Below are 16,108 nucleotides of genomic sequence, written 5' to 3'. Positions count from 1 at the left end.
GGGAATGGCTTTAAGCTGAAAGAGGGGAGATTTAGGTCAGATATCAGGAAGAAATTTGTTACTGTTGAGGGCAGTGAGGTGCTGTTACAAGCTGCCCAGAGCAGCTGTGGGTGCCCCATCCCTGGGAGCTCAAGGCCAGGCTGGACGGGGCTGGGAGCAACCTGGTCTAGTGAAAGGTGTCCCTGCCCGTGGCAGGGGAGTGGGACTGGATGGTCTTTAAGGTCCCTTCCAACCCAAACCATTATCTGATTCTTTGATCTTTTAGCATGCCTGTTCTTGCTGCCTCTCTGAGCAGTCAGGTTTTCCTCTTTGCCACCTTCAAGTCAATCCATCAGAAACAGTTGGGCACAGCAGCTGTGAGCAGTAGTGTCCAGAACAGCAATCCATCCAAACACCAACTACTGAAAAACTATGGCTTCCCCCAACCAACAATCCCCATCATCTTGCTTCTGCCCTTCCATCCTCCATGCTATACATGGAAGCTAAGGACACTGGGTAGTATAGATTTAAGCCCTTGTAGGCATTACCTCCTCCCCCATCAACTAATTTGAGGAATCACTTCACTGCCTGGTTGCTAACCACCACATCTCCCAGCTCCTCTGCAGATAACGAGCTAGAAATAACATGGGCCAACAGTTTTCCATCTACCACCACCAGCAAGCAGGCCCCCATTTGAAAACTTCTAAAGAACTGGCAAAGTGATTTTACATATTCATTATTTCTGATACAGGTACTGCTAAACATAATTATTTTTTTAAAAAAATAAGTAACAGAAATCACATTTTTTTTTAAAAAATGCTGCAGTCATGCCCAGGTGAGCTAGAAGCTTTGATAACCACGACCGCTCTGACACCCTACACTACATCAGCTTCAGCTCGGAGCACTGCAGAATCAGGGTCACTTACCACGGCCTCGGGATAGACAGAAAATCTCATTTCTGAAGTATAATTTAGGATCCTCTACGTATTTGGAAACTGAGTTTATAAGAGACTTGATCTGTGAAATAAGCAGGAAAATTCAGGAAAATATTGACTTTAGAGCAACAAATAAAAGGTTCAATACTATTTCCCAACATCTGACTGACATGCCAGACCTATTTTGGAAATGGAAATACTGATCACTACGATGCAAGCATCATTGCGCAGCGAAATTACCCAGATGGTAGGGCAGCAGCAAAACCATGACCTAACATAAAAAACCCCAAGTAATGTTATTGGAGTCTCATGAAGGCACACCAGGAAATGCAATCCTTACAAAATGAAAGCGGATCAACTATAGTAGATATTTAAAAAAAAAAAAAGGGATGATGGTAAGTTTTTTAAAAACAAGCACTAGGAATGCTCAAATTTGTGAGGCTAGCATGAGATTCGACAATTCTCAGACTCCAGTTTAAATGTGATCATTAAAATTCTGAACACCTTTATAGCTATCATCTGAGATATTAAAACAAACCCCAAGAACTGCCTCCCCCCCCAACTTTGTGGCTCCACCACTGTTGAAAGCAAGATTAACCCCATTAAATTCTCTTACTCAGCCATGAAGATTAACTAGGCATTCCTCATGCCTCTCCAACAATACAATGGCTTTGTTTAAGCCTTAGAAACCCAGGAATTCGAAAAATTTACCTGTTTCTTTCCTCTTCCACCTTAAAGATGCTATGAAGCAGCACTGTTCTGGATTGATTCAGAGCATGCCAGCTCCAGAAGAACTATCTTTTATTTAAAAATCTGTAGTCCCAGAGGCGCAGCAGGCTGCAGGGCAGCTCACTGCCTGTTCTGCTCTGGTACCACCTTACTGATCTTAAAATACTGCCTGTGACCTGTGAGGGCTCAGGCTTTGCTTCCCAGGCAGCTCTGCCCCTAGACAAGCTGCACTTGGCCACCTCAGGGTTAGACAAACATGGAACTTCCCAGATGGAGGTGGCTGGAAGCAGCTTGCCTTCCCCAGTTCCTCGCTGCCACCTCGGCCCAGGCATCGTGGCTGCTTGCTGCTGGAGGTGCTGCTGAACCCAGGTTGGGGAAGCAACTCTGGCAGTGCTCCAGCAAATGGATGTCTTGGGAGGGGGGGAGAGTGAAGAAGGAAGCCATCTCTAGCAAAAGGACCTTACCAGAATGGAACAAGGCCTTTCACTAGCATGGCAAAAGCACTGACTACACGACCGCAGCCTCAGGCACCAGTGCCAGTGTGGCAGGATCCAAATTGGCTCAGGAGCTGTCATCCCTCCAGGTTACTCGGTGTTTGTACACGATGAGTGCCAACTAAGAAGCTCGACCAAACCAAACCACCTGAAGGCTTACGTAGCAGTGCACTTGTTGCCTGCCTAAAGCAGCCAGAGCTGCCAGGATGGGTTTCCCTGGGCTTCTCAAAGGATGTACGGACAACTTCAGAGACGTTCAGATGACAGCTGGCAGGGAAAAAGGCTGATACCTTCTGCACCACAGCCTGCTCCCAACACCTGGCTCAGAAGCACACGGACTGGTGGCTTCCCAGGAGGTGCAGCCACAGTAGCAAGGAAGAGAAAGCTGAGGAGATGAAATCCTGGTCTGAAGGCCAACCAGGAGACTTCCCCAAGGAGGGGTGGAAGTGGAGGGAGCAAAACTGTGGGTTCTGGTTCCTGTCCCAGGGGTTGCTCGTGTATTAATAAAGCATTTGGATAGAACATGCGGTGCTGGGGTCAGAGAAGGCTCACACCAGAAGTTTGCTGGGTGTCAGGAATCCCACTCTGAAACATGTATTCCTCCCATTCCAAACACAGCAACTGTTGTAAGCAACTCAGCCCTGTTAAATTCAGTTCCCGCAGCCCAGCACTAACCGCTCTGTCTCACCACAACAAGAGCAGTTTGTCCCGCTGGCCCAGGCTGTGGAGAAGACTTGGGGGTCCTGGCAGACAGAGCCGACTGTGCTGGCAGCGTGAAGGGGCCCACAGCACCCCAGGCTGCACAAATCAACGACCTGGGCAGGATGGGAGCGTGGCCAGGGGATCACGGGAAGGGGTTATTCCCCTCTACACAGCATCTGCTAAACGCTGCCTGGACAGTGGGTAGAGCCTGGGGCCCCAAAACCACAAAGACATGGATAAACTGGAGCGAATTCAGCGGAGGGCCTCACCAGGGTGGCGATGGGACCACAGCTCTTGCCTGGAAAGGGGAGGCTGAGGGAAGAAGGCTTGCTCAGCCTGGGGAAGAAACCGCTTCGGGGCGTCAGGGGAGCAGCAAGAACCAGCAGCACTGCAAGGGAAGGAGAGACAGGAGCGGAGGATAGTCACAAGGCAGACACAAGCGGGGACATCACCTACAAGGTGCTGTGGCACAGAGGAGCGAGTCTGGATCAGGATCAGAGCAACCTGATCTGACCCCCGGGGCAGACCCTGCACTGAGCCGGAGCTGGGACTAGAGACCACCACAAGTCCCTTCTCACCTGAATTACTCCATGATCTACATTTTTTGTCCAGTTAGTTTTAACTAGGACCAGTTCCCCAGCACAGTCATGCATGCAGTCCCACAACCCTGTGTCAGTACCAGCGTAGGTACAAACACTGCTATGAGCAGAAATCCTGACATGCTGGCTTAAAGCAAAATGCACTGGCCTCATTTTCCTGTAGATAGGAGTGTTGAAAGACACACCTTTTAACATATAAAAAAATAAACTTTCCTGCTATCAGCACCTGACCTACTGTTTAGGAGACGCCCTCCATACACAGTTAAAAGGAGGAGACTCACCTGCCAACTGCGGCGCAGCTGCTGTATGCAGCGTTGGACTGGGAAGCATTTGTACCCAGCGGGGCTGAAGGTGGTTGGGAAGTCGCTAGACCCAAGCAGCAAGCACCGAAGTGACTCAATTAGAAGTATCCTCACCATGTGCTAAGAACTGTTGAATTCAGCACATTTCCGATTTCACAAGAATGAACTGGGAGCTGAAAGCCAGCCTTCGTGTGACCTTCCACAAACTCATCGGTACGCTACCTTGGGTGACCGTGCCTGCAGCTAGACACAGGACACTGTCCTGTTACAGCTGCTTGAGAGGTAAGGCCACACAGGGGTGCCTATCCTTACATACTTTTCACTAAAAGTACAAAAATTCAGTGTATAAAGTCGATACCAACCATGACAGCAGCAGCAGGCTGTTCCAAGGAAGGAACTGGAAGTTGTGGATCCAGGGTACATGCGATGGCTGGCACAGCGGGTTAGCGTGCTAGCTGAGGTCTATGCACATCATCATATTTAGTTCCAGGATGGGATAATGCAGGATGAGCAGAATGTCTGCATTGGTGTGCTGCAACCAAAAGTTTGTCCTCTCTCTCCTTCCCCTTGATCTCAGCTGTATCCTCTCATCACCCTGCACAGACCATGACGCTCCACAGATCCGTCTTGCTTCCTTTTCCGAGACTGATCTAACTTAATAATTCAGAAACCTTACAATGGTTTCCCGTGGGGCCAGACAGCTCATAGAACGTCTCAAGCTGGACGGGACCCGTGAGGAGCTGAACCAGTTCACAGCCAGCCCGATAAGCACTGGAGACAGGACAAAGAGGGGCTGATCACGACACCAGCTCAGCTGCTCAAGAAACCACGCTGTTACCATCACTGAGTTTCAGTAATCCAGGCTGCGTGCGACAAACCCAGACTCCCGCAGCCATGTGTTCGCCTCTGTGGGAAACAGTTTACAGACTCTTCATGTTACATTTGGGAAACATGTAATTCTAGGAAAGAAATTCTCCTTCCCTGCCACTGTACAGAAAGAGCACATGCTGGTGTTGATTGAACATAGCTCGCGCACAATCACTGCACTATTTCCAGCTTCGGCGTGATGGAAAGAGAATCCTGCTCCAGTCCAAAAAGCTAAACAGGTCATCATTTCCAGCACAGAGATTTGAAACTCAACTTTTTGAAGACTGACTTTTCATGAAGCTCATCCACACCACGATTAGACACCTGCCACCACCTGAGGTCTGACTGCATTCCTCTTGTGTACACAGAACAGTGTGGAAGAGACGAGCTTTCGCTCACAAGAAAAAAAAATCCAAACAAACCTGTAAGGTGCTGACAATCTTATACACAAGGGGACTTAACACAAATAACTGCCAAGGTGAAATTTTACCAGTTTACCCAGAGTTCAGACATCAGCAGAGCAGGACGGAAGTTTTCTGACACTCCACCAGAAAAATCCCTCCATCACATGCACAGCACTGGCAGAACCAAGGTCAAAGCCGTTGATCAACGCTAGGTCTTTTTTAGCATCTACAGACAAACTGCCGACTGAACGGATGGATTGAAGATAATTTTGTTTTGTTTTGTTAAACGATAACACTGTTTCTTCAGCTTGCTGGCCCCAGTCTGCTCAAGCATGGCAGAGCACCACCGGCTCCTACTACAGACAGACTTTCTGGGAAGGCACAAACAAGTGAGGAATCCTGCAGGAGAAGAGCTAGCAGGGCAGGAGGGAATAGAGCAGCAGCTTGCTTATCCACACAGTAAGGGACATGAAGAGACCTTGAGGGTGACCAGGTTTGGCCCCAAGCTATTGCAGCACAACTGCATTCACGTTATTTATTCAGTCTCCATAGAACCACAGAATGGTTTGGGGTGGAAGGGACCTTAAAGATCATCTAGTTCCAACCCCCACCTTGAGACTTCTTTTGTGATGCCACAAGGCCTACAAGAGCGCAGACCCAACCCCCTTCTTATCTTTTACTTACAATTTTTCATTAAGGGAAGCTCACACCCACATGATACCGTTCATTTAGGCTTTATCTCTTCCCAGCCACTTTTTTTGCTGGGCTGAGGAAATAAAACTTTCAGACCATAGTTTCATATTGCTAAACTACATCAAAGTATCAGCTTAATGTATTCAGGCACCACTACTGCTTGTTCCCAACTCAAATGCAGTGCTGCCAAAACCCAGCCGGTTTCTGGGGACCACACTGTGGATTAGATCAGGTAACGGAGCTCACACACACACCAACATAAAAAAAGAAAACCTTCAAAGCGTGGTTTTGGTTTTGAAGCAGGAAAAGAAACAACCACCTGTGGGCATAACTAATGAATTCCCAGAAGATAGCAAAAATAATTTACTTGCATGACCTTGCATTTCACATGCACAGGGCCACACCACTCCTAAAGGCAAGTCTTTTTTCAGGACTGACTCAAGCCTCCCTGCAAGATAAGGCTCTGCAATACCAGCCTTCCCACTTTATTCATTTCACTTCACACAGCTGGGCCTTTGTTATGCCAACATCATCAGAAGCCAATCTTTGTTAGAACAACTACAGCAGACAGACCCCATGAACCCTGGGGAGCCCAGCTAGTAACCTCACCTGAAATGTAACAAAAGTATTTTCAAACAACACATTTGCTTTCTTTTTTGCTGGTTCCTCACTCGCTGATCTTGCGTTAGTTCTTACCTGCCTACAGCCAACACATTTTCTGTGCAGCAGTTACTGGAGTCACGTAGATGAGCATTCCGAGCTAAGCAAAGACATCTGCACTTTTATTTACAAAACATTAAAGATTAAGAGAAAGCACAGCCTGTGAAAAATACATTGCTAATGGGAAAAAAAAAAAAAGTAAAGAAGGAACTTGTGTGTATACAAAGGGATTTAAAATTGGCTGTTCACCATTCTTTATAACTGAAAGTGAAAGCACGCTGTGCTGAAAGTGGTATCGCAAGAACAGAAATCCTCCTGGGTGAGACCAGGGAGTCCTAAACCTAGAAAAACGTGAGGAATACCCTAAACCTAGAAAAAGGCAAGGAATAATCACTCCTTTGTGGGACAAACCACAAGTTTTCATTGAGTGAGGCTGAGAAAAGTCCTCAGCCCCTGTTATCAATAACACTGGGGAGGAAGGCATACCAAATAGCACAATGGCACCTGCAGTAGATTTTATTTATCTAGGAATTTATATAATTAATGTGGGATCCAGAGTTGGATTTTTAAGTTCCACAACAGATCAACCACTGAAGTAATACATGTTAATCACCAGCTGTAACTAACGTTTTAGCTTTCTGTGCACTTATCCTCTCTGATGAGCAAAATGCAGAAAAATGGGGAAAATTGTTGACATCTACCGCAATGAAAGTTTTTTTCCAAGCTCTGCATCAAGCTGACCCAAACGCTGATTGCATTGTTCTGATTAGCAACTTCGGCCAACGCTACCACATGAAACACACCATGCTCGAGTTTATACAGTTGATCTGAATCTCTCTCCTGCTCCCAAGAGGCACAAGGAACTACGGCATGACTCGCTGCTGGCACAGGAGAGCGGGCTGCTCTGCCTCCCCGGCCCCATCGTCCACATCTGCACCTACCCTCAGCCAGCAGCAGCTCCCACCGAACACCTCCATGAGCAGCCTTAACCCTGACACAGCAGAAAACAGAAAACCAAGTATTAGTGCCTTAAGGTGGTCCACTAAAGGCTCTGACAAGAACCAGAGTCAGCTCAAACATGGGGCAGGATCCCTGTGGCCAAAACCGAGCGATCCTGTCGCAGCAGCACGTGGTTAGATTTGCCAGCTGCCACCAGAGCACAAGAAATGAAACTGGAAAGAAACGAAGCGCCTGGTGTAAACAAGCACGGAACCACTGCTACACAGCCTTCACCAGAAAAACATCCCTGTACTGGAAAACTGCTCCTTGAAGCGGTCCAAGCACTCCTGTGCCATTCAGGAAGCAGGCAAGCAATGTCACCTGTATGCAAAAAGCTGGCAAAGTTATTTATGTAGGAAAAAGGTACAGTCAAAACCTTGAAAAGCCAAGGTTTCATTCAAAGGAGGGTTTCTGAATATCCAGTTTTGCAATGTGTCAGCAGATTACCACCTCAAAGTTTCTTCCAAGCAGCACTGAGAGCAGTTCCAGCTCTTTTGGCTACCAGCACTCTTAGGCTCCAAGCAGAGATTTTCCATCAAGTGCTCCTCCTGAAGCTCTGACTTTAACCTCCTACCTAACACCCTGGACCTTCACCTTGTGATTCTAAATGCAGCTTTTAGCTTAAATGAGATAAAACCCCGCACCTTTAAAAGGTACACATTCTTGAATTTAAATTCAGTTGGAAATCCAACGCTACAGCTATCATTGCCCTGGAAAAATATGCAGTGTTTTGATCACCATGCTTAGAGGAGTAAGTTTTATTTTGAATTTCCATTGCAAACAGAATTTGAAAATATTTCAAACACAAAAGCTCTGAACAATGGTTAAATTTTACTTTATTAAAAGCCCAGTGCCTTTCACAAACCCTCACCCTATATGCTACACTGGATCAACTCCTGCTTGCAAAACCATGAAAGTTGCTATTATCTATGTGTGCGCAGGATTAAATACAAGACAAAACCTCACATTTTCCCTATTTGCTGCTTGGCAGCTATAAACCCTTCCTCCTTCCGATTCCTCCATTTTCAGTTAACTTCCACAGACCATAAATCAGAACTTCATAGATCAGAAGCATGCCAGTACTGTAATTCTTCTGCACATTCCTCATTTCCAGCTACGCGTTCAGATTGTCTGTGCCATACTTCACCAAAGCAATCACCTTGCCTTGAGATGACACTGGTGTTTGAGAACAGCAGGAAGGACAGCGGGGTCCCCCACACACCAAGAGTTAAGCCACCAGGAGTCTCCAGCGTTTTTGAAGGACCAAACCGGTGACAGACAGTTTCAGCAAAGTCATTTTCCTAGCGCAGGCGAGGACCTCGGCACTGACCTCCTGAGAGCCGGCCTTGAATTTGGCAAGCTGTGCAGAAAGCATGCGCGTGTTTACAGGCAAAACAAGCTGCTGATGAGGTTATTTCATGCGCTCTGCTCCCCTCCACTGTCCAAGAGCATTAACAGAGCCATCAGACTGCATGGAAACAGCACCTCACTCATACTTCGCTGAAGATCAGCATGCCATGGAGGGCTCACCCTTCCACGTGTGGTTGCTTTCAAAGTCTGAGTCACCCTCTCAAATAGCCCAGCCACCTTCCTAGGTCTAAATCAGGGCAAGCCCCAGGGTCACTCGGACTGATCCAGACTAACAACCACAGCCTGGCTGGAGCACCCCGTGCCTCGCCACATGGACTCTCTGGTACTGGAATTCGGGCTTCTGCTGCAGCAGAAATGGGGACACAGGGTTTGCCACGGAGTTTTGTAACAGCTTTAGACTGTTGATACAAGGACTGATGCTCAGGCTCCACCAGCCGAAGCTCAGTATATTCTAAATTAAGGCTTAAGATTTGGACAAGAGTGGGATATTGAATTGCATGGCTTTCTCCTAACTCTCCCGGTCAGGAGCTTCTGTGTGTTCTCCCACACCCTCCCTCCCCACCTCTTTTGTTGCTGTTCCCCAAATGAGGAGAACTCAGCTGATGGCTCTGAATCTGAGGCTTGTTTCAAGATGAGTAACGTTAACAGCAAAGCGTTACAAGCCTGGACCTCCTCCCTCTAGCAGATGATGCTCCACAGGCACAACTTCACAGGATGCAGGGCCAGCCAGAAAACAGGCAACAACTGCAAGAAAAGGGAGGTCTTGCTCCGTCCCTCATGTACCTTGTGCCCAGGACCCCTCTGAACCAGCTCGGCTCTTTCACTTCAGCAGGTATGACAGGCTCAGCAGAGGGTCCAACGACAGGACAACCCAAGCAGAGTGAGAGAAAACATACCTCTCCCCACCTTGCCCCCAGCTTCTTGCAACTCCAAGCCTCCCAGGGAGCGGCATGGCACGCTGCAGCTTGTGCTGATGGATGGACCCACCACCACCGAGGCGGCCCCTAGCCCTGCTTGTTCTTGTGCAGCCGTCTACTTGCCTTTTTGCTGAGATGATTTAGCTTAGGAGGGGCCAAAACTACCACTAGAGCTGCTTTAATTAGCCACTGTGAGATGACTGGGGCTATGCTGTACACCTCCACTGTCAGCCACAGTTTCACCTGTGGTCACACCAATGTTAGCACCCTGTGATGCCAAGGAGTGGCCCTGACCCACCTTTGCTGGCCCTTACGCTCACCCAAGCCCAGAACACATCAGACCGTGGAAGTAAAAGCAAACCCAATTTTCTGCCAGTTTAGAACAGAAACATAGAATCATTTGGGTCGGAAAAGACCCTTAAGATCAAGTCCAACCATCAACACTGCCAAGTCCCCCCAAACCATGTCCCTAAGCACCACATCTTCAGCTCCCTCTACAACAGCTCACTGGATCCAGATGAGACTCGGGGCTGTCAGGAGGGAAGAGGAGGGTGTCAAATCACCAGCAGACAGGGTGAGATGTCACATAAATGAGCCAAAGAAGCAGCCAAGGTACTGACACTGAAGTGGGCACAGCTTCGTTCCCCCGCTCTCCTGGCTCTGGCACTCCTCTGAGCTTTTCACTAGCTCTGTTCACCAAGAAGAGGACAAGTGCTACAGCGAGCACAAGGGAAGCAGGTGGGGAAGGTTCAGCATTGACCCAAGAGCTGCCTGCCAAGCCAGAACAGAGGTCTATGCATGACAGCAGCCAGATAACTAAGAAGAAGCTTCTCTTAAGACCAGAGCAAATGCAGTGCTGCTTCCTCAGAGCATCTCCTGGCAGAGATTCACAAGCTGTCCACCCTCCAAATAACTCAATTTAAACAGGTGGCTGCTACCATCAAAGGTTGTCCCCCCTCTTCCTACCATCCCCAGGTACGCTTTTCCTGTCACCTCTGGCAGTAATGGCAGCAGGATGGGTCACTAAAAGCCACCAGTTCAACAGAAAAATATCCGGGGGGGTGAGGGGTGGGGCACCAACCAGAAACACCCAGCCAGTAGAGGACAAAAAGCTGAATCCGCTCACTGAGGCCCAACAATCCCTAGCAGAGAGGCAAAGATGGTCTGCACTCTTCGGCAACACCTAACTCCTAGTCAAGGTAAGTACATGCCTTGGAGAGGGAGGTAAATGTAGCAAATAATATCACAAATAAACTAGTCTTCAATTAGTCATGTTATTTATATCCTAAATGTACTGCAATTTGGGTTTTTTCAATGGAGAAATCTGCTGCAGAGTTAACATGACCTTCTGTCCCAGGTCAGACCAAGGTCCAGAGAGACAAGTTACCACCTCACACACTCGGGGAAAAGTCTAAGCAAGACAACATCAACCTTCCCTAACAAACTTATACCAGTAAACAGCAGCACTGGTACTTTTGAGGGCAGAAATTATATCCAGACATCGTGTTTTGTAAGAAAACAATCCACCCTCCTTGAACTCTTCTCAAATTCTTCTACGGTTTTGGCCTGTGTACCATCATTGTGGGGAGCAATTACACAATCTGTGAGCGACATTACGAGAGATTTGCCTTTTAAACTTCCTGCCCAGCAATTCCGCTGGGTGCCATCACATCTTTAGACACGAAGAGTACTGACTGATTTGAAACAATGAGGAAAATGCATTTCTATCTGCATGCCTTTGGAAAATACAGCTCAGCAGGCTGCCCAAGACTGAAGAGAGGCTTTGGTGACAGTGCAAGTATGCTGTGGTACTTTCCCACAATACTCTCGGTCTCTGTGATTAGCAAATCCAAGATCTCTGAACACAAAGTGGCAACCTTACACTTGAGAAAACAGGGCGGGATCTATGGATGAGGCAGGGCAGAAACCCAGCTGTCACAGCCTCTGATGCTGAGGACATGATAAATGCCCAAACCCCACTCTGCCTTTCAGATTTGCAGTGACGACACCTGGGGACGTTTAGATCATTGGTGTTAGCTGTAGGGACAAGAGACTTTTAAAAGTTGAGAAACTCAGGGGGGGAAAAGTGTGCCATGTAATCACAAATAAAATTTGAAGATATTACCTTCAAAGGATTCGAATTAGAACACACATATTTTTGGAAGTTTGTTGTGTTTCTTTACCTCCCCTTTATGTTTATTTTTATGCTTTCTACTGAATTGATTTCTCCTCAGATGCACATAAAAGATCCCTTTCCTTTCTGCAGCCACTTAGAGATCCATATTCCTGAACACCTACAGCTTTGTTTCTTCCATCTATTACTAAAGGAAATTAAAAGAAAGCCGATTACCCAAGTAAGCTTGAGGATAATCACCTACTTTGTTTCTGTATCGCCGTCTGTATTAACAACACCAGCAGCAACAACAACAAAAAGTGAGAGAACTACTTAGGGGAAGACCTGATCCTTCCCCAAGTCTTCACAGATTCCATCAACTTGCACCATATTTACTTTCAACACTAGGAATAACAAGGAGCTCAGGCATCTGACACAGCCATTCCACACAGGCAGAACCCTGCTTCCAAAGTGCAGATCATCAGGGTCTAAGACTTAACAGTAAATTTTAAGTTGTATCCGTCCAGACCATGCTTTCATAGTTCTTGTCAAGACCTAGAAGATTCATCCACCTATCAAGAGTATAAAGGACTTAAAAAAAAAATAATCTATCAGGCTGGCAAAGTTGCTTTGGAATAGAGTTTTAATTCAGGCAGAACCTCAGTCCAAGCTATCACACTGCTCACTGTCACCCCACAGCAAACATGTACCTCACCCAGCACACGTGCTCAGAGGCAAAACCAGTGTATGAATCTCCCTTTCCCATCTTTTCACTCTCACCTACCAACTGCAGGTCCCTTGCCCCCTGGGTGGGCTAAGTAAAGCCTGGGATAGTCATGCTACAAACCAAAATGGTCCTGATGAGCAATAACCCCAAAGAAGAATTCCAAAGTTCCCAAAGGGGAACTCCAGCCCCAACACCAGCACCTCTTCCCTTCCTCACTCAGGATACTTGCCAAGATCTTTTGGGCAAGGAGAAATGTAAAGACGTAGGCAACTTTCTTTACCTGTCAACATAAGCAAATTATATATATATATACACCTGTTTGCAAAAGCATGCCGACTGCATGTAGATACCAATCCCGTGGGTATTACTCTGCCTCCCCAGTGGCACAGCTTAACTTAAAACACCAAACAGCAAACCTGCCCGCACTCAGAGGCCCAAAGTTTTCAGTGTTCCCACGTCGTCTCTCACACCCACCCCCTGGAGCCAGGTGACCTTCCTGTGTGCCACAGTTCCCAGTGGCGTGGGGAATGGAGTAAGGCCACTCGTCCCCTGCCCCTAAATGCAACTTCTCACAGTGTTTCAGCAAGGCAAAACTGAACACAGATTCATTAAGCACAAGGCATTAAACCTCTCTTTGCTCTAGTAACAGGGCAAGGCATTAGTTCAGAGGCGATGACTTGCAAAGTTAAGAGCAATGCAATATCTGCAGCAAACAGACAGCACAGGTCTTTCATCTCATTACTGCCACATTGAGTCAGATAAGCAAACAGTTTTGAGTTGGTGGAGAGCAGCTACCACCACAGGTTTCGAAAAACCATGCCCAGCATGTTTCTGCTTTTATTTTGGTCCTTATCTTTCATGTTTTACTAACCTGAGAGGCGGCTCCACTTGTCTTAGCTCCTCATGCCCACCTGAAGTCAAACCTCTCTATGGCAGCCCTTCCTTGCTTCTACCAATACTACTGTGCTTCTCTTCACTCAATACCTTTAGCAGCAAACATCTGACCTGTGGCTGAAATAAGGCAACATGGCAGTATTGGAAGCAGAGTAACAGGGTATTCACAGGAACCTATTTCTACTTAACTGTTTGGGCTGCCAGGTTAAGAACCTAACAGCAAAAAACTTCTTCCCTTTGATCTCCAGTAAACACCACAGATGTAACTGCCTCCGAAAAACAAATGCTTGTGGCATTTGGCTCCAGATATCACCATCTTTTAGACAAAGCTTAAGCTTCCCCAGGCAGCCAAAAAAGATGGAAAAACGGGACTTGCATGACTGGTGCAACCACAAACTGCGACAGAAACAGCACAGGCTGTCCTCCTGTTGCAATAATGACACGGCTGAAAGCCACGGAGCATCCCCTACGCTGGGAACAGTTAGAGGAGCGCCTGGACGCTGTGTTTTGCCTCCCTGAGCACAAGGGATAGCTCATTTCCCCACGAGGTACTGCAGCTGGGGTAATGAGCTGCACGGGCAGGACACCCGCAGGGGAAAGAGGCAGCACCTCTAATTAGGAGCGTGCAGGAGCGGCTGTGAGGCCCGGAGCGTCGCGGGGACCGCTGCGATGCTGTGACACACCAGTACAGAGCGCGGCGCAGGCCCGCGGCTGGGAACGTCGCTCCGAGGCGGGGGGAGGCCGCGGCCGCGCCCGAAGCCCGCGGGAGCCAGGCCCGGGGGCCTCGCTCGCCGCCGTCCCCTCTACCGGGACTCACCGGGCTCCAGCAGATGAGCGAATCGGTGTCGGGATCCTCCACCAGGGTCCACAGCTTGGTGAGGAAAGCGGGCACGTTACTGCCGCCGGGGCCGGCGCCTACCGCCGCCGCGCCAGGCCCCTCCATGGCGGCAGCCGCCGCTGCGCCCTGAGGGCCCGGCTGCAGGCCCCGGGGCAGGTCGCGGCGCGCCGGCGCCCCCCGCCCCCGGGAAGCCGCCGCCAGGTGGGGTTTGCGGCGGACCGAGGCGGGCGGGCGGCGCGGGGCTCAGTGCCGCCGGCGGCCGCCGCCGCGGGGCCGGGCCGCTGCCTGCGCACTGCAACCCCCGGGGCCCAGCATGGCCGCCGCCATCTTGGGACGCCTCCGAGACCGGGCCCCCGCGCGCGGCGCCGCGGCGCGCATGCGTAGCCCCGCCCCCTGTGCGCCGGGGACACGCCCCCAACTCTGGACGTCACTGTCGGCAACCCGCGCGCGTGCGCCCCCCCGGCCGGCGCCCCCGCCGCCGCGGCGGGCCTCCCCGCCTGCGCGTGCGCCGTCCCCCCGGCGCGACGGCGGCGTCTGCCCGCTCGGCCCGCGCGCAAGCGCAGTGCGCCGCCCCGCTCCCGCTGTGCGCATGCGCGCCGCGCCGAGTCACCTCTCCCGTTTGACCCCTCCTCAAATCCCCCCCCCCCCCCATACCCCCCCTCCCCCCCCCGCCGCCACTGGGAGCACGGCTCCCCCTCCCCCCGCCCCTGCCCCGGTGCCGCCGTCTGGGCGCTGCTGGGTTTGGGCGGGGAACGGGGGCGGCGGGAAGGGGGGGCGGTGCCGTGACCTCTGACCTGCGCGCACGTGGTGCGCGGCGCGGCCGGCGGCGCACGCGGGGTCGCGGGACGGAGCCATGGAGCAGGTCGGGGCGCGCCTTGCCATGGTTACGGGGGCGGTGGGGCTCGGCCCGGTCCCGGGGGGCCCTGGCACTGCGGGGGGGTCCGGCCCGGTCCCGGTCTTCTTCCGGGGGTCCCGGCCCAGTCCCGGTGGCGCCTAGTGGGGCCTGGTCTTGTCCCGGGGGGATCCCTGGCACTGCGGGGAGGGGGGCCCGGCCCGGTCCCTGCCTTGTTCTGGGGGTCCCAGCCCGGTCCCGGTGGTGCCTAGTGGGGCCTGGCCTCGTCCCGAGGGGGCCCGGTCCGGTCCCGGGGTCCCTGGCATTGCAGGGGGGCCGGGCCGGGCCGTGCGGCCCCTCCGTGAGGCGAGGGCCGCTAACGCGCTCCCCTGGCCCGTTCCCTTCCAGCCGTGTCCTGCCGGGGAGAGCGAGGAGCTGACGGACAGCGAGGAGAGTGTCTACTCGGGGCTGGAGGACTCGGGCAGCGACAGCACCTCGGAGGAGGAGGAGGAGGAGGAGGAGGAAGGCCCCGGTGGCAGCTCGCCCCCCCGGACACACGTAAGAGCTGAGCGGCCTTTCCAGCCCCCAGACACGGCCTGGAAGGTCTCTCCGACCACCAAGAAACGCCGTTTCAGCGGGTGGGGGGTGAGGCCCGGCACCTCCCCACCTGCTTGGGGCCTCGGGGGAGCTGCCAGGGTCTGGTCCTGCCTCACAGATAAAGGCATGTAGAGGCAAATCCGTGCCGGTGAAGTGTGGTTTTCTCCCCTGACCCAGCCCCCATTTGTGTCTGGAGGAGGCGGAGGGGGTGTGAGGAAGGTCCTGGGCCCTGTGTTGGTACTCCCCATTTCTACGTTGTGGAGAGAAAGCAAAACCAAACTTGTGTGCGCAAACCGTAGCAGAGGTTGGTGGAAAAATTAATCTTTATTTACTCAAATTTATCTTGAGATAGTAACGTGCTGGGTACTTGGGGCACACCAGCCTTCTTCACTCATTAACAAAAGTTACCTTGTCGTTACCCTGGCTGTCTGGGTCGGTGTATTTTTTTGAATGATG

At 50.8% G+C, this 16,108-nt stretch overlaps 2 protein-coding genes and 1 long non-coding RNA gene across 5 annotated transcripts in view; 2 read left to right on the top strand and 1 right to left on the bottom strand.

Moving 5' to 3' along the window:
- The window catches only part of HSF1 (heat shock transcription factor 1), a 72,131-nt gene extending 57,562 nt beyond the window's left edge, over positions 1-14,569 (bottom strand). The window contains exon 1 of one of the 3 annotated variants that reach the window (XM_040585833.1): positions 14,203-14,569. In XM_040585833.1, the coding sequence (XP_040441767.1) occupies positions 14,203-14,328 (126 nt within the window). In that variant the 5' untranslated portion in view covers positions 14,329-14,569. The remainder of the gene's footprint in view (positions 1-14,202) is intronic. The other 2 variants (XM_040585832.1, XM_040585835.1) reach the window with 2 other exon arrangements.
- Positions 8,224-11,802, top strand: LOC121084424. Its single transcript, XR_005826723.1, has 2 exons — positions 8,224-10,850; positions 11,009-11,802. It is a non-coding gene; the product is annotated as an uncharacterized LOC121084424 (long non-coding RNA).
- A 379-nt stretch (positions 14,570-14,948) lies between the features above and the next one.
- Positions 14,949-16,108, top strand: part of BOP1 (BOP1 ribosomal biogenesis factor) — a 69,615-nt gene continuing 68,455 nt past the window's right edge. The window contains exons 1-2 of the mRNA XM_040587400.1: positions 14,949-15,085; positions 15,464-15,613. Of these exons, the coding sequence (XP_040443334.1) occupies positions 15,077-15,085; positions 15,464-15,613 (159 nt within the window). The 5' untranslated portion in view covers positions 14,949-15,076. The remainder of the gene's footprint in view (positions 15,086-15,463; positions 15,614-16,108) is intronic.

Source organism: Falco naumanni, chromosome 3 (assembly GCF_017639655.2).
Source record: "Falco naumanni isolate bFalNau1 chromosome 3, bFalNau1.pat, whole genome shotgun sequence".
NCBI classification, from domain to species: domain Eukaryota; kingdom Metazoa; phylum Chordata; class Aves; order Falconiformes; family Falconidae; genus Falco; species Falco naumanni.
Note: the sequence above shows the minus strand (reverse complement) of the source record. Positions and strands in the feature narration are given on the sequence as shown.